Source organism: Scardinius erythrophthalmus (assembly GCF_964197995.2).
Source record: "Scardinius erythrophthalmus genome assembly, chromosome: 21".
Taxonomy (NCBI): domain Eukaryota; kingdom Metazoa; phylum Chordata; class Actinopteri; order Cypriniformes; family Leuciscidae; genus Scardinius; species Scardinius erythrophthalmus.
In genome coordinates, this window is record NC_138241.1 from 10,087,166 (window position 1) to 10,105,665 (window position 18,500).

The window sequence follows — 18,500 nt, forward strand, 5'->3', positions numbered from 1 at the left end:
GTGTGGCGTGAGAGCGTGTGAAAAGTGTCAATTGCGTGTGTCTCACGGTGAATGCGTGAGAGTTGGAAGCTCTGGTTACGTTGGCGCTAGCTTGGTCAACATCAGCGAATGCTGTCTGTCAAATTAATGTAATTCAAACTAACAATAAAAATGTAATATGAACAAAACGAATATGAACATATTCACTGGTAAAGGTGAAGGGGAGTAGCTTGAAGATGTCATATTCATACTCTAGAGTAGACCAACTCACTTTCTGGAGGTATACTGCCCCCATCTGGTATGGAATGTGGAGCATTAATTTTTTTTTTTTTTTTTGACACAAGGCACCTTTAAAAAATAAATACGTCAATCACGTTTACACACTGCCTCCGAAAATTTCGTTCGTCATAAAAAATATGGATCGGGTTCGATTTTATGCGTTTTTCGCATCCCTAGCAAGCATTTTGAGAGGTGTTTTGACAATTCACAGCCACCGAATGACGAATACGAAAAAGGCATATGAAAATTTCAGACTCAGTGTGCAAGGACCTAGAGTTGAACATTTTGGTCTCAAAAAAGCTTAAATAACACTATGATGATTTTGTAAAGCCAAACTAATTAAACTCCATCAAAAACAGCATTAACAACTGTAACTGCCTTTACAGTGTAAGCAGCCTCAGTAAATGCAGTTAATACCTTATCTGCATCTCTTAGTAAACAGATAAGTGCAATGTGGAGTTCTTTGAGATGGGGCATTTTGACCCTGGGGTGAGCTCAGATTAGCTTCTCTCTCTTTTTTTTTTTTCTTTTTCTTACTCTCTTTATCACTCTTTCCCTCCTTGTGCCCTTTCTTCTTTTACTGAATGTGTTCCAGTGGATTAATCAGGGACATGTTTTATTTCTGCGGAGCAAGCTGTCAAGCATTTCCTCCAAAAAACAGATGAGAAAATAACTGTACAGAGATAAAGCAACAGAAATATGCATTAAACAATGTGTAAATGAGTCATTTTAAATAACACTATCCAACAGCGACACCAGCAGATGTAAAATCTTTTTTTTTTCGCTTAAGGTCATCACATTCTCACTGAGCTTTGGAAGCATGAACGTACATGTTGGGTAGCACAATACAGGTGAAAGTCACAGGAGAAGAAAGTAAAGCTTCTATAATTAAATTAAATTACTTTAAAATAATGATCTGTAAGTAAACAAATTTTTAGCGACCACTCAGACCTCTCAGTTTAATTAAGGCACACCTTTAATAGTGACATTTGCAATGTTTATTGAGAGATGTAATGACTAATAGTCGATTATTTAAACGGTAAAAAAAAAATATATATATATATATATATATATATATATATATATATATATATATATATATATATATATATATATATATATACAGTGTGTGCAGAATTATTAGGCACGTTGATTTTCTGATCATATTTTATTTCCAGGAACATTTTGCCAATTCCAAACCATATTAAACTTAATAACTACTATTAATTTTCTATTTAATCATGTATAAGTGATATATAATTGTTCATGAAGGCTGGAAATGAAAAATGTCTTATTTTCAGGTGTGCAGAATTATTAGGCAAGTTTTCTTTTACAGATAAAATAAGCCAAAAATGAGATTTAACAAAGACTGAAAAGTCAAAAATTATTAAATCCCCATGAGAAGAATGCAAAACTAATGCAATACTAGAGATTACAGTTAAGGCATGACCATTGGACAGTGAAATGCTCATTGGGTCAGCAGGGTCAGACAAAAACAGGTGGAGAAGAAAAAACACATGTTAACTGCAAAAGAATGAAGAATTAAGGTGAAGAATGAAGTGTGAAACCATCAGGAACCCTTTAGTCTTCAGCGCCACCATTTTCCAGAACTGCAACCTACCTGGAGTCTCCAGAAGAGCAAGGTGTCAGGGTCTCAGAGACTTGGGTTAGGCAAAGAATCCTAAAAAATGACCCCCTCTTAATAAGAATCACAAGCTGAAGAGTAGTAAAATACATGAAGACTGTTTTTTTTATAGGCTTTATAGACAGACAGATTGAGAGTGACTCTTGAAGGACCAGCACCACATCCTCTTCTACCACTGTTTGAAGAATTCATCTTCCAGAATACATTTTAATACGTTTTGGGAGTTAATTTTTAGTCCATCTCTGCAAAATGGACTTCAGGGTAGGAGATGGACTAAAAAGAAACTCACAAAACGTATTAAAACGTATTCTGGAAGATGAATTCTTCAAACAGTGGTAGAAGAGGATGTGGTGCTGGTCCTTCAAGAGTCACTCTCAATCTGTCTGTCTATAAAGCCTATTAAAAAACAGTCTTCATGTATTTTACTACTCTTCAGCTTGTGATTCTTATTAAGAGGGGGTTATTTTTTAGGATTCTTTGCCTAACCCAAGTCTCTGAGACCCTGACACCTTGCTCTTCTGGAGACTCCAGGTAGGTTGCAGTTCTGGAAAATGGTGGCGCTGAAGACTAAAGGGTTCCTGATGGTTTCACACTTCATTCTTCACCTTAATTCTTCATTCTTTTGCAGTTAACATGTGTTTTTTCTTCTCCACCTGTTTTTGTCTGACCCTGCTGACCCAATGAGCATTTCACTGTCCAATGGTCATGCTTTAACTGCAATCTCTAGTATTGCATTAGTATTGCATTCTTCTCATGGGGATTTAATATTTTTTGACTTTTCAGTCTTTGTTAAATCTCTTTTTTGGCTTATTTTATCTATAATAGAAAACTTGCCTAATAATTCTGCACACCTGAAAATAAGACATTTTTCATTTCCAGCCTTCATGAACAATTATATATCACTTATACATGATTAAATAGAAAATTAATAGTAGTTATTAAGTTTAATATGGTTTGGAATTGGCAAAATGTTCCTGGAAATAAAATATGATCAGAAAATCAACGTGCCTAATAATTCTGCACACACAGTATATATATATATAAAAAATGACAATAAACGATTAATAATAAAAGCTGACCAACAGTAGTACCAAACAAAAAATACACAAATTATACTTGTTGCTGTATTAGTATTATTATTATTATTATTGGATACTTTTGGCCAACTAAAAAAGTACTCTAACTTGTTACAGCTTTTCTCAAATTGTATTTATGGTTTGGTTTAATATAATATTAATATTGAATATTAATCAACTATTAGCCTTAATATTAATCAAAAATGTTTATTTTCTCAAGGACATTCATACAAAAAGAATAATTAGATAAAAGAATAATCATAAAATATCTCATCATAAACATAAGCTACATTACCAATAATATTAAAAGTAGAATTTTCACTTAAGATGGAATCTAAAAACATTGTGTTAATTGATGTTTAATTTAGTTTACTTACAATAAATAAATACAACTTTGAAAGATCTAACACGTGAAAGAACTTTATTGTGAATTTTTTTTTTTTTTTTTTTGGTTATATTTTCTGTTTTGTACCAACAAAAAAAAAAAAAAGAAAAGAAGAAGAAGATAAAACCCACAGTAATTTCTGCAGTCAGTAAAGCTTGTTCTGCACATCCACACTGATGTGAAGTGAAAATACTATTAATAGAAAATTTATTTTTCCCCCCCTCTAGGTTGTATTATTTGCTTTTAGACAAACTGAACAAAAATAAATAAATAAATCAAGTAAGAACTAGTAGAAACCATAATTTTCACTTTAAATAAATGAGACATTCATTTCACATTTTTTTGTTCAGTGTATATAAAATATTATTATTTTCTTGTTAGAGTTAGGTAAATGCTGTTCCTTTTGCCTTCAACCCAGAAACACCAAATGGAACGGGAACAGAATTTATTTACTGAATGGAACTGAACTAAAAAAACTCCAATGCTTAGTGTTACGGGTGTGTGCAGGCAGTCGGACACACAGAAGATTAAGGTTCTAACACAAAGTTTACTTATAATCCAAACAGGTAGCAGAAATACACACACATAGGTATAAATGTGACCGGACACTGAATGATGGTGAAGAAGAAACTTAAGTCGTGTGAAAATGAGCTAATTAGTGATATACAGCTGATACACATGCATTCATAATGACAGAAACCATGACGACCAAGGAGTGGCGGGAAAATGAACAAAGGGAGATAGAAACTACTGAATGCAAACTAAAAGAGTGGGACTTTGCCTTTTCATTTCAGAGGGCCACACCACACAGATTAATATATGCTGCAACATTAGCTTTGTTGAAAATTTAAGAATCATGTTGACTCTGATGTACTGGAGGGCTATGAATAAAGATGAAATGGAGTGAGAAAGAGAGGGCCTTGGCAAACCGCACCAATTTGCTACATTGCCATCAGCTTTGAGCTGTCATCTTTGGCTCAGCTCTCAGAACATAAGCTCTTTCCATGCCCAGTTTCATAGTACATCCTCTGAGAGACCCCACAGCAGGGTCGTTGTAGTTAACTAAAACCATAAAAATAAAAAGTTTTGTTCCTTGAAATAAAATATTAAAATGTCTATATTTTATTTCAGCTAGTTATCAGGGCAAAATTTCTCATTTTTACTTAGTTTAACTTGATGTACTAAAATAACTAAAACTGACGAAAAAACTATATAAACATATTCTTTAAAAAAACTAAATTACAAAAAACAATAAAGTTAAAATGCGAATATAAAAATATTAATAAAAACTATAATAGTATCTGATTGATACTAAAATAACACTCGCCCACAGTAAAACACGTGAGAAATGCCCGATGACCATGAAACATCATCTTGCATTCAGAACTAATTGACTTCTTAATGTATTATTATTAATGTATTATTATAACTGAGTTGCAGTGACCATCAAAGATCACAAAAGCAATTTTCTCTTTTCATCTTCTTTTGTTTGTAGACATATTTCTACAGTGTAACTTTATCACAAACGAACACTCGTGAGTGCAAAAATACAGAAAAAAGCACAGCACTGTGACAAAGCCACCCGTCGTGTGGCATATCTCAACAAGAGAAATGCAGAAAGCACGCTCTCATGAACCACACCACAGCCGTTGCCATGGCAACATCTTGCACAGTCTATTATGGTACTGAATTTACGCACTGAAATCGAGTGGATAAAAGACAGCATAAAACTACAATGAGCATATGCGTTCAAATGATTGGGAAAACCTGACACTATAACTGTGTCTGTTTTTGAGAGTTATGGTATAATATGCTGATTCTGTATCTCAATGCCTTCTCTGATCCATTTAGCTGTTGGACTGACAACCTGCCCAGAACCCGTGATCCCAGCCAATGGCATTAAGAATGGCGACAGGTACATGGTGAATGAGGTTGTGTCATTCAGCTGTGAGCCAGGATATGTGCTTCAGGTATGGTGCTGATTTTCCACATCCCTGACACACACATACAGTATGCCTCATTTGCACACATGTACAAAAGAGCAATCATGTGGTAGAAAAGGGTATCACGTGACCTCTTGCTTTCCAGGGACATTCTCACATAACGTGTATGCCAGGAACCGTGCGTCGCTGGAATTACCCCCCTCCACTCTGTATTGGTATGTCTTTCCATTCTAATCAGATGGCACATTTTCTTAGCCACACGACTGTTACATAGTTTTTCATTTTCAAACACCTTTGGCATTCTCTTTTATGTCTCCTTGTGTTTTTTTAGCGAAGTGCGGCGGGAGTCTGTACGATATGAGCAACGTGGTCCTGAGCCCGGGTTTCCCTGGGAACTACCCTGGAAACTTGGACTGCACCTGGAGAATCGTGCTTCCCATTGGATACGGTGAGTGCACCAAGAGCTGCCACTGAATCAGCTGTCAGGAGATCTCAAGAAGTTTTGTCCGTCTTCATCTGGTACATTATGACCAGCATTGAGGGGAAACTAACTTTAGTGAAATTAAAAGACTTAAAAGTCTACATGAAACTTAAAAGTCTACATGAAATTGAAATTGGCCATATATATTTTCTGAATGGACTTTCCTGGTCATGTTGTGAACAAATTCTGAACATTAAATAGTCACAATTCTTCATTAAAATGTAAAAAAAAAAAACAAATACCTACACTTCAGATGCAAGTTTAATTTTCAGATGAAACCACAACTTCTCTTTTTTTCAGGTTTTTTGTATATAATGGCAAAATGTCGATCCGGACAATTTCAGTGTACAAAATCAAATCTTGCTCGACTTTTGTCTTGTTTCACTACCAGTAGGTAACATTAATTGAAAACAGCATTTAAAGGTGGGGTATGTCATTTTTGGAGAGGCTAGCAATAGCAAACCTTCAGAGTTGTCTCCAAAGCCACAGCAAAGAGCAAACAAAAATGAATGCACATAAACAACTTAAAGAGCACTAACCTGTCTGCTACAGGTCCATTTCGGCCATTTGAAACACATAAATTTGAGACACAAACTCCGAGTATAGCGTCTCCATCTCTCCCAAATTACAGTAGTTATGGCATGAACGCAGCATAAGCTGGATGATTTGGTTCAGGAGGAACTGTAAAAGGTGGCTGCTGTTTTGGTTGCGGTGCTCTGTGACTGATGTCTGTCTAACCCTGCAACGCGCTCATTACGTTTGATGTCTGTGCGAGTAGGGTGTGTGGAGGTGTGAAAATACATACTTTGGCAGGCAGGTAGGACATCGGACCGAAGTCGTCAAGTCACCTTTATTTATGTAGCGCTATTTACAATACAAATTGCAAAGCAGCTTCACAACGATTACATGAAAATAATACAACAAAGTTTGTTTCTAGAAGAAAATTGCGTCATCGTCCACCTTAAGTAAGGCAGATCAATAATATTGTTGAATATTTCATGTCCACAACTAAGCAAGCCAAAAGCCAAGGCAACAGTGGCAAGGAACCAAAACTCCATCAGTTGGCAGAATGGAGAAAAAACCTTGGGAGAACCCAGGCTCAGTCGGGGGCCAGTTCTCCTCTGGCCAACGAGCGAACAGTGTATGATTATGATCCAGGCAGCATTGCAGATCAGAAGTCAGATTGGATCAGAACATTCAGAACATTTATCCAGTTCCATCTGGTTGGAGGTCGGAGTCATCACGCTGTTATGGAGACGAGTTTGTTGAGGATCAGTGCCGATGGCTGTCGTGTCGATGAGGCCTTCACAGGGATGATGAGGCTGGCACTTCAGGGATGCGTCATGGATGGGTCCAGGTGCAGGTCCACCATCTGATCTGGATACGGCCTGGATCTGGCAGACTGCAGTAAACCTCAGGATAAACAGACAGACTAATATTAGCGTAGACGCCATTCTTCTTATGATGTAATGACTACATCAGGATTTATGGGGACTGTTTACAGTTCCGGCTGACCTAACCTATGCAGCCTAACATTGAATTATAGAAGTCTATAATGTGTTATGTCTATGCTTGGTCAAAGAGATGTGTTTTTAGTCTAGCTTTGAATTGACAGAGTGTGTCTGCTTCCCGGAAAATAGCCCCGTTTACATGCACACTTTTTTGCTATTCTGATTGAGATCGTTCTGATTGACGGATTCCGGTTGACTGTTTACATGGGATGTTATCTAAACCGATCAGGTGTTTACATGTGCTGACGCTTTCAATCAAAGTCATTTTCTGACATGCGCACACAGCTTGTCTGACGGATCTGGAAGCTCATTATTTCCACGTTTTCAATCCTGTCAAGATGGTGCATCACTTAATTGTCGCGTTTAGGTGTAGGCATTAGACGCGTTTCCACTGTCGGGCCAGTGCGAGCCATAAACGTGGCATTTTATTGTATTGTGTATAGGCTATTGTTCTTTGTTAATTAGGCTATTGTCTTGTTTTGTATTTGCATCAGTTTTTAATCATATCACACTCATTATAGCATATAATTAAATATAGGCCATCATTATTGTAAAAAAAAAAAAGAACAAAAAAAAAAAGTTTTATCAGAAAACTGATCAGAAAGAAATCACTGGAAATTGACTGTTTGCTGGCATTTTTATTTAATTGAATTTTAAAACCCAAGAATAGATGTTTTACCACAGGTTTACAATAAAAATCGATACATTTATCATAATGAATTAATTTGTGTCAAAATTGCACATTAGTCACAGAAATAAAGTGGTTTACCGTTTATGACGTTTGTGAACGTTTACAAAAGAAAGAGGACACAAAACTTATTCGCGTCTGTTTCTGTTTATTTGGTAGCCTAGTAACAGGACGTATTTACATCACATTTAGAAAGAATGTTCATTTCTACAAATATGCCACCAAAAATATGACCTGAGGAGCTTTAGCACTCTCTCCCAGAAGGATACAGTTATATTTTCAGTCAGAGAAAAAGAGGATAGTCCGAGACATAGGCGGTTCATGAAAAGGTTTATTCCACCCCCTTCAATCCGACTGAAATTTCAATCGGTTTGAGCATTTTTATTCCGATTGAGGTGTTGACATGGAGCATTTTCATTCTGATTGGACTTGCACCTGGTTATAATCGGAATAAAATGCTACATGTAAACGGGGCTAGTGTTAGGAAGACTGTTCCAAAGTTTTTGTGTTAAATAGGAAAAGGATCTACCGCCAGCAGTCGATTTTGATATTCTAGGTATTATCAACTAGGTATTGAGCTCACTCAAGTACTGCGGAGCTAAACCACTAAGTGCTTTGTAAGTAATCAGCAATATTTTAAAATGTATACGATGTTTAGCTGGGAGCCCATGCAGTGTTGATAGAACCGGGCTAATATGGTCATACTTCCTGGTTTTAGTAAGAACTCTAGCTGCTTCATTTTGGACCAACTGTAGTTTATTTATTAAGCGTGCAGGGCAACCACCCATAAGAGCATTACAATAATCTAGCCTTGATGTCATGAACGCATGAACTAATTGTTCTGCATTTGTCAATGTGAGCGTATGGCGTAATTTAGATATATATTTAAGATGGAACAATGTGGTTTTACAGATACTAGAGACGTGACTTTCAAATGAAAGATTGGTATCAAAGAGCACAACCAGGTTCCTAACCAACGACAAAGACTTGTCAGAGCAGCCATCAAGTGTTAGACAGTATTCTAGGTTATTACGTGAGGAAGTTTTTTATACAATAATTAGAATCTCAGTTTTTTTTTCAGAATTAAGTAGTAGGAAGTTGCTTGTCATCCAGTTTTTTGCATTCCGTTAATTTTGTGAATTGGTAAGTTTCATCAGGGCATGAAGAAATATAGAGCTGAGTATCATCAGCATAACAGTGAAAACTAACTCCTTGTTTCCTAATGATATCTCCTAAGGGTAGCATGTACAGAGTGAACAGCAACGGTCCTAGTACTGAGCCTTGTGGTACGCCATACTGAAATTGTGATCGATGAGACATCTCTTCATTTACTGCTACAAACTGATAACGGTCAGATAAGTATGATTTAAACCATGCTAGTGCAATTCCACTAATGCCAACATAATTTCGAGTCTATTTTAAAGAATCTTGTGGTCGATAGTGTCAAATGCTGCAAGTAGCACTAATAGAGAAATACAACCACGATCGGATGATAAGAGCAAATCATTTGTGACTCTAATGAGAGCTGTCTCAGTACTATGGTATGGTCTAAATCCTGACTGAAAATCTTTGCAGATATCATTTATTTCTAAAAAGGAACATAGTTGTGAAGATACAGCCTTTTCTAGTATCTTTGACAGAAAAGGTAGATTCGAGATTGGCCTGTAATTGACTAATTCTGTACGATCAAGTTGCGTTTTTTTTAACAAGCGCTTTAATTATAGCCAGCTTAAAGTTTTTGCTACATATCCTAATGACAAAGATGAATTAATGATATTAAGAAGAGGATCTATGACCTCTGGAAGCATCTCTTTTAGTAGCTCAGTCGGTATAGGGTCTAATATACATGTTGTCGATTTAGATGATTTAACGAGTTTAAAAAAATTCTTCCTCTCCTATAGCAATGAATGAATACATTTTTTTTCCTTAGGGAGACTACAATGCACTGCCTGGTGCGATACTGTAGTAGACGTTGCTTAGTTATAATTTTCTCCTTGATATTATCAATCATATAAGTGAAGAAGTTCATAAAGTTATTACTGCTGTCTTGCTTGGACACGTCTGGGCTTGAAGCTTTATTTTTCATTAGTTTAGCCACTGTTTCAAATAAATACACAGGGTTTTGTTTATTTTCTTCTAACAGGGTTGAAAAATAAGCAGATCTAGCAGCTTTTAATGCCTCTCTTTATTCAATCGAGCTCTCCTTCCATGAAATGCGAAATACCTCTAGTTTTGTTTTCCTCCAGTTGTGCTCCATTTTTCTGGCTGCTCTCTTAAGGGCCTGGGTGTGCTCGTTGTACCACGGCGTTGGACTATTTTCTTTAATCTTCTTTAAGTGCAAAGAAGCAACTGTGCCTAAAGTGCTGGAAAAGAGAGAGTTAAAAGTTTCTGTTGCAATATCGAGTTCTTCTAAGCTATCTGGGATGCTGAGATGATGAAACTAATCAGGAAGATTATTAATTAAGCAATCTTTAGTGGCAGAAGTAATAGGTCTAACATATTTGTAACACGGAGTCGGCTTTGCAGCTTTGGCTAAATGAAGTTTACACAAGACTAGATAATGATCTGAGATGTCATCGCTCTGCTGCAGAATTTCAACAGCATCAACATTGATTCTGTGTGATAATATTAAATCTAGAGTGTGATTACGACAATGAGTAGGTCCTGACGCGTGTTGTCTAACTCCAATAGAGTTCAGAATGTCTTTAAATGCCAATCCCAAAGCATCTTTTTCATTATCTACACGTATATTAAAATCATCAACAATTAGGACTTTATCTTCAGCCACTACTAACTCTGATAGAAAATCAGCAAATTCTTTGATAAAGTCTGTATGGTGCTCTGGTGGCCTGTATACAGTAGCCAGCACAAATCTCAAACGTGATTTATCATTTACTCTATATATTGTTACATTAAGCACCAACACTTCAAAAGAATTATATTTGAAATTAGACTTCTTAGTAATTTTGAAAATATTACTATAAATTACAGCAACACCTCCCCCTTTGCCTTTCAGATGAGGTTCATGTTTATAACTGTAATCTTGGGGGGTGGACTCATTTAAAGTCATGTCATCGTTTGGTTTTAGCCAGGTTTCTGGTTTCTGGTTTTCAAACACAGCACATCCAGATTATAGTCTGTAATCATATCATTAACTATAAGTGCTTTTGAAGTATGGGATCGAATATTAAGCAACCCAAGCTTTATCATTTGCTCATTTGTATTATATCTTTTTATTGTGTGTTGAACATCAATATTTTTTTTCCCTTGGGTTTGGGTTTGGAAGTTTTTTGTATGTCCTAATTTGGGGAACAAACACAGTCTCTATATGATGATATGTTGGTGAAAGAGTCTCTATGTGATGGGATTTATCTGACCTTGGTTACGTGAGACAGCTGGCAGACGGTTGGGTTAGCCAGTCTGTCTGCTTCCTGACCTGAGCCCCAATTCATGTTTGAGCAATGCATTGATTGGACCAACATTTAATGGTCCTACGCCTTCCACAAGATATATATAAATACATTTAGACCACTTAGCTTAGTAATTGCTATCAGGAGAAGGCAGAAAAAGTTTTCAACCAGCATAACAAAATATGTTCCTTGAACAAATCACCTACCCTGCCTTTAATCCATCCATCCATTCTTCAAAATCTTATCCTATGTAGGGGACACAAGATCATGTTGACTTTACATTTTTCAGTAGCATGAGGGCTGTAAAATCGGCACATTTTTCCTCCATCAAGAAAATCTGATTTTGGCTGATTGCTTTGTTTATCTTAAAGAACTGTTAAAAAAAAAATGGATGTTTTTTGAGAAATCATTTAATAGAGCCTACATAGTATTTTAGTCTTACATCGTCTTTGTTTTTTTTTCAGGAAATAATAGTTAAAATGTCAATATTTGAGTAAAGCTAGCTCTTGTTTGAACCCACAAAATTTATTTTGACAGTGTTCATGAGTTTGTTTAGTCTGCGAGTCTGATTAATGGAACAAAAGCATTGAATTGAATGTGACAATTGCGCAAATTCACTCGTGTTTCATTAATGACACCGATTGACTAAGCAGACTAATTGCATGAGTAGACTCATGCATCTGGTATTTACCCAAAAAGAAGATAGCATCTTGCTGAATACCGACAGACACAAAGTAATACTTCCTTTCTATCTGATGTTCTGACACTTGACACAAGAGTGTTATTTGGTTTCATTTATCTGAAATTTTAAGATGTTGTTTGAGACTTTGGCAGTCGACGCAAGTCATTTAGTCGTAGCCCATTTGCTCTCTCCCGCCTCACAGTTCAAATGAGTTGAGAACAAAGAAACCATTCCAGCTGTTAACAAGGCAATTGTATGTCATTTAAAAAAAAAAAAAAAGACATTCACACTTATCCTGGAGCATAACTATTTCTTCTCCGACCCCCTCTAACTTGGAAGAAAACAATGTAACATTGAGATATCCAAAAGCAATTTTCTGCCTTATCAAGCAGCCACTGCACAAACAAAAGCAAGAACTATCATGTTTGTGCTGTGTAGCAAAAATGCATTAGCTTTCACTGTTAACAGGCTACAATCATTTGAATAAGACACACAGATGGCTTTTTGGGTGCTGATTATAGCTTTTAGGACAGTCTGAATAGGTAGAGTTAAGTGCAGTTAGGGGATAGCACCGCATCAGAATGACAATAAAGCTAATCTTTAAAAGAGCTGCCCTAGGCGTCTCGGAGCGACACATGCTTTCAGTGAAAATGGCTGACTTGTTTGATACTTTTGTTGTCGTATTATCTAACCATCTTCTTTTATGTTGCAAATATTAAGTTCAAATCATCTAGTTGGAGACAAAGACTGAATAATTGTTGAAGATGCGGTGAAGTTAATGGTGTGTAATTGTAAAATTTCACACTGATGTATTAACTGTGCTATTTTCTGGCGGCTTGGAGCTACACAATTAATTTCAGTGACAGCAACAGAACCTGAAATATGCAGCTCTGGTGTAGTCAGGGCCGGCCCAGAATTTGGCCCTGTTACACCTGGTGTTAAAGGATTAGTTCACTTTCAGATGAAAATTAGCCCATGATTTTCTCACCCTCAAGCCATTCTAGGTGTATATGACTTTCTTCTTTCAGACGAATACAATTGGAGTTAAATAAAAAAAAAATACCCTGGCTCTTCCAAGTTTTATAATGGCAGTGGATTGCAACTGACAGGTTGAAGCTCAAAAACATGCATCCATCTGTCATAAACGAAATTCACGTGGCTCCGAGGGGTTAATAAAGGCCTTCTGAAGCAAAACGATGAGTTTGTGTTAGAAAAATATTCATATTTGACATGTTACAAAGTAAAATTCTAGCTTCTGGCCAAACGGCCATATGAAGTCTACTTGCCCCTAATTCGCACCTTGTAACGTCATAAGAAACGTAGCATTATTCGCATAACTTGCGCTTTAAACGTAGGTGGAATATGTATGTTCATTTGGCCGGAAGCTAGTTATTTTACTTTATAAAGTTTTAAATATGTATATTTGTGATGCGGAGTCAGACACGTTCTGATCCATTTGCAGTATGTTTATTAAGAATAGTCAAACAGGCAGTAATCAGAAAACAGCGTAGACAATGTCGAAGGAAATCCAAGATCATAAACGATACCAGGCAGAGGTCAGGGCAGGCAGCAATATCCAGAATCATAAACAATAACAGGCAAAGGTCAGGGCAGGCAGCAGACGAAGAAACGGGAGTCAGTAAACAGTCACAGGTCAGAACATGGGGAATCAATAGCAGAGAATAAACGCTTGGTAATGTTAGCCAGGGCAGAACAAGACTTCGAGAGGGGATAAGTGGGAACACCTGTGCAGGTGATTAGACCTAGGTACAGGGCTTATGGGAAATGAAGTTCAATACTCCGGTGAAGGTGTTCTTTGATGAGCGGAGAGAGCCACAGAGGTGCGATCTATGACAGAGCCCCCCTCCTGCGGGCGGCTCCTGAAGCGAGGACCAGTGCGACGCCGAGGTCTTCCATGGGGTCTGGGGGCAGGTCTTGTTGGGTGGTTTTGATGAAACTCGGTGGTAAGTGCAGGATCCAGTATGTCCTGTGAATTTCACCCAGGATCTTTCCTCTGGACCATACCCCTCCCAGTCAATCAGGTACTGTAACTCCCTGCCTCGGCGTCTTGTATTGAGTATCTCCTTTACCCGGTAAGCCTCCTTGCCCTCGATGATGATTGGAGGGGAGCTCTCCTCCGCAACCTCATCCTGGTCCCTCTCTCCACTCTGAACACCGGCAGGTTTGAGCAATGAAACATGAAAAGTGGGAGATATGCGATAAGTGGATGGCAATGCTAGACGGTATGAAAGACCCACGTACCTAGGACTTAGCTTCTTGCTGGGAAGTCGAAGACGGAGGTCCCTGGATGACAGCCACACCCACTGTCCCGAACGTACTCAGGTCCCCTTCTCCTGGGACGATCAGCCTGTTCTCTGACTCTGCGAACCATTCATTGAAGGTGTACGTGAGCATTATTCCAGGTTTCTTCACTTCTCTGTAGCCAAGCATTAACGGCCGGGAGATCGGTGGGTTCCCCGGACCAGGGAAACAGAGGGGGTTGATAACCTAGCACACATTGGAAGCGGGTGAGGTCAGTAGAGGGTTTGCGCAATGAATTCTGGGCGTACTTGGCCCACATGAGGAAACGGCCCCAATCCTGCTGGTTCTGATGATAGTAGGTACGTAGAAAGCGTGTAAGTTCCTGATTTAGTGTAGTTCTGGGAGAGAGGTAGATCGGTTACAAAGTCAATAGCAATGTGAGACAATGGACGTTGTGGTACAGGTAGTGGTTGAAGTAATCCGGCTGGTCTCTGATGGGATGATGACAATGTTGCAAGTGGTGCACTGATGCACGAAGGTGATCACATCGGCTTGAAGCGTCAGCCACCAGAAACGATTCGTTATCAGATGAGTAGTAGCTGTGATCCCAGGATGTCCAGCGCTGGGAGTAATAATAATAATAATAATAATAATATTAATAAAAAATTATTTGGCGCCTTTCTAGGCACTCAAGGTCGCCTTACAAGAAGGTGCATTAGAACAAACTAAAAACTAACTCTGGTAAAAACTAGCATAAAAACAGGTAAAAATACATCAGTTAAAAGCAGTACAGGAGGATAATACAGTAGTGGTCAGAGTAAGTAGGCTTGTCTAAACAGATGAGTTTTGAGTGTGGATTTGAAGTGTGGGAGTGAGTCAGAGTTACTGAGGTCAGGGGGTACTCCCCATGGTGACGAGGCAGGCTGGCGGGACAATGAGATGGAGAGAGGAGGAGGAGCGGAGAGAGCGGGCAGGTGTGGCAATATGAATGAGGTCAGTCAGGTATGGAGGGGTGAGGTATGGATGGCTTTGAAAGTGAGGAGCAGGATTTTGTAGTGGATGCGGTGTGTGATGGGTAGCCAGTGGAGTTGTTGGAGGACTGGGGTGATGTGCTTGATGGAGGGTGTGTGAGTGATGATGCGTGCAGCAGAATTCTGAACAAGTTGGAGTTTATGGAGGGTTTTTTGAGGGAGACCAAACAGGAGGGAGTTGCAGTAGTCGATTCGGGAAGTGACAAGGCTATGGACAAGAACGGCAGTGGAAAGAGGAGTGAGAGATCGGCGGAGGCCGTGAATGTTCCTAAGGTGGAAGTAGGCTGAGCGGGTGATGTTAATGATGTGTGCAGTGAAACTGAGGGTGCTGTGCAGGATGACACCCAGACTCTTTACTTGAGGGGAGGGGTAGATGGAGGAGCCGTCGATGAAAATTGAGAAATTGTTTATTTTACTTAAGGTGGATTTTGTGCCAGTGGGTAGAAGTTTTATTGCTGTTAAGTTTGAGGAAGTTTGAGTTGAACCAGGACTTTATTTCATGAAGGCAGTTGGTTAGGGAGGAGGGTGGGAGTGTGCTGTTGGGTTTACTAGAGATGTAGAGCTGGGTGTCATCCGCATAGCAATGAAAATTAATGTTGTGTTTCCTGAAGATGTGAGCAAGGGGGAGAAGATAGATCAGAAAAAGCAAGGGGCCAAGGACAGAACCCTGAGGAACACCAGAAGTGACAGGGAAGGGATGAGAGGTGAAGGACTTTAGCTGGATAAACTGGGAGCGGTCGGAAAGGTAGGAGCGGAACCAGGTGAGGGGAATACCAGTGATGCCGATGGATGAGAGTCTGTCCAGAAGGATGGAATGCGAGATGGTGTCAAAGGCTGCACTGAGATCAAGCAGAAGGAGGATGGATAGTGAACCGGAGTCTGCAGAAAGGAGGATGTCATTGGTTATTTTGATAAGGGCCGTTTCAGTACTATGGAGGGAGCGAAAGCCAGATTGAAATTGTTCATAAAGGTTGTTGGAGGAAAGGTGGGTTTGGAGTTGAGCAGCGACAGTTTTTTCAAGAAGTTTGGAGATGAATGGAAGGTTTGAGATGGGGCGGAAGTTATTGAGGTCATATAAGGTATTATGCACCCATTGTAACACTTGTGTGCTGAGACATGTAGGCACATAGGTACGATCCGGAGGGCATTCAGGCGGTGATTGTTCCTCACTCTGTGCTGCTGAAATCTCGGTCATTATGTCCCACTGGACCGGGGCGAGAATAAGTATGGGAAGGGAGAAGTATGGGATCAGATGTAGGAGGACTAGAGGAGCTGTCAAACTGACAAGACAGAGCGTCGGCCTTGCCATTCTTTGAGCCTGGGCGATATGTTACCTTGAAATTGGATCTGGTGAAGAAGAGGGACCACCTGGCCTGTCTGGGGTTCAGTCTTTTGGCAGCCTTAATGTACTCTAAATTACGGTGGTCAGTTAGTACCGTAAAGGGCAGATGAGCTCCCTCCAACCAATGCCGCCATTCTTCAAAGGCTGCCTTCATCGCCAGGAGTTCCCTGTCACCCACATCGTAGTTTCGTTCTGCTGGAGTAAGTTTGCGGGAATGGTAGGCACAGGGGAATAGTTTCGCTGGATCTCCATGCCGTTGTGACATTATAGCCCCGATTCCTGTATTGGACGCATCCACCTCCACAATAAACTCCCGCTCGGGATCTGGATGGTGTAGAATGGGAGCTGTAGTGAACTTCTCTTTGAGCTGTTGAAATGCTGCAACACTCTCAGATGACCACTTTAACCGATGTCCTCCACCCTGAAGGAGGGATGTGAGGGGCGCTGCCGTGATGCTGAAGTTTCTAATGAACCGTCGATAGAAGTTGGCGAAGCCCAGGAAACGTAACTCTTTCACATTGGTGGGCTGTGGCCAATTTACAACTGCTCGTACCTTGCCGTTATCCATGGTCACCCCCTCAGCACTGATGATGTAACCCAAGAAGGCGATTTGTGTCTGATGAAACTCACATTTCTGTAGTTTGGCGTACAGTTGGTTCTCAATGAGACGTTGAAGCACTGCTTTTACATCTTTCACGTGATCTTCGAAAGTCTCAGAATAGATAAAAATATCATCAATGTAGACAATGAGGTTCTGATTGAGCATGTCTCGGAAGACCTCGTTGACAAATGCCTGGAATATGGAAGGACTGTTGGCGAGCCCGAACGGCATCACGTGATATTTATAGTGCCCAGTAGTGGTTGAGAAAGCTGTTTTCCACTCGTCTCCCTCTCTGATCCGAATGAGATTATAGGCGTTTCGGAAATCCAACTTTGTGAAGTACCTCGCGGTACGGAGCTGTTCGAGGGCAGCTGGAACTAAAGGCAATGGATAGCGAAACTTCACCGTGATTTCGTTGAGACTGCAATAATCGATACAAGGACGCAGCCCTCCATCCTTTTTCTTCACAAAGAAGAATCTGACTGAAGCAGGGCAAGTGGATGGTTTTATGAATCCCCTAGAAAGCTGTTCCTCTATGTAAGTTCTCATGGCTTCGGATTCGGGCTGCGAGAGAGGAAAAATTCTTCCTCGTGTGGGAATGGCTCCTGGGTGATGGGGTGTCGTGGGGATTCAATGGTGAATAGTTGAATGAGTTCAACGTAAAGAGATGTGTTGGATCTTGCCTGTACCCAAAGGGCGTTCGTCTAACGCTGCCATTGCCACCCACAATTTACATGGAAGAAGAGATAGGTGATAAGGTTTAGCAAAAGACAGATCAATGAAATTTCCTGCGGCTCCAGAGTCTATTAAAGCGGTAGTATTAACTATTTCATTGCCAAAGCGCAGAGTGACAGCTAGTTCAAAGGATTTTGAAGAGCAGATATGGGAACTCACCGCAGCAGAATCTCGGGAGATTGGTCGATTAGGACAGGTCGCCCTCATGTGGCCGGATTGTCCACAGTACAAGCATAAATGATTGCGTAACCTTCTCTCTCTCTCCTCGGGCGTTAGCCGAGTGTAGCCGATCTGCATGGGTTCGGATTCTTGGTTTGTGGATGGATATTCAGCGACTCGGTGCATCTGCGGGACTCACCGAGCTCGCATCAGATTGTCAAGACGAATGGCCAGATCCATGAGCTGATTGAGTGATTTCCCCTCATCCTGACATGCCAGTTCCCCTTGCAG

At 39.6% G+C, this 18,500-nt stretch overlaps 1 protein-coding gene across 2 annotated transcripts in view; it reads left to right on the plus strand.

Moving 5' to 3' along the window:
• The window catches only part of LOC308681343 (CUB and sushi domain-containing protein 1-like), a gene marked incomplete at its 3' end in the record, with an annotated part of 827,421 nt that overhangs the window by 716,481 nt on the left and 92,440 nt on the right, over positions 1-18,500 (plus strand). For both annotated transcript variants that reach the window (XM_081350146.1, XM_081350147.1), the window contains 3 exons: positions 5,216-5,334; positions 5,453-5,522; positions 5,639-5,755. In XM_081350146.1, coding sequence (XP_081206272.1) covers positions 5,216-5,334; positions 5,453-5,522; positions 5,639-5,755 — 306 coding nt within the window. The remainder of the gene's footprint in view (positions 1-5,215; positions 5,335-5,452; positions 5,523-5,638; positions 5,756-18,500) is intronic.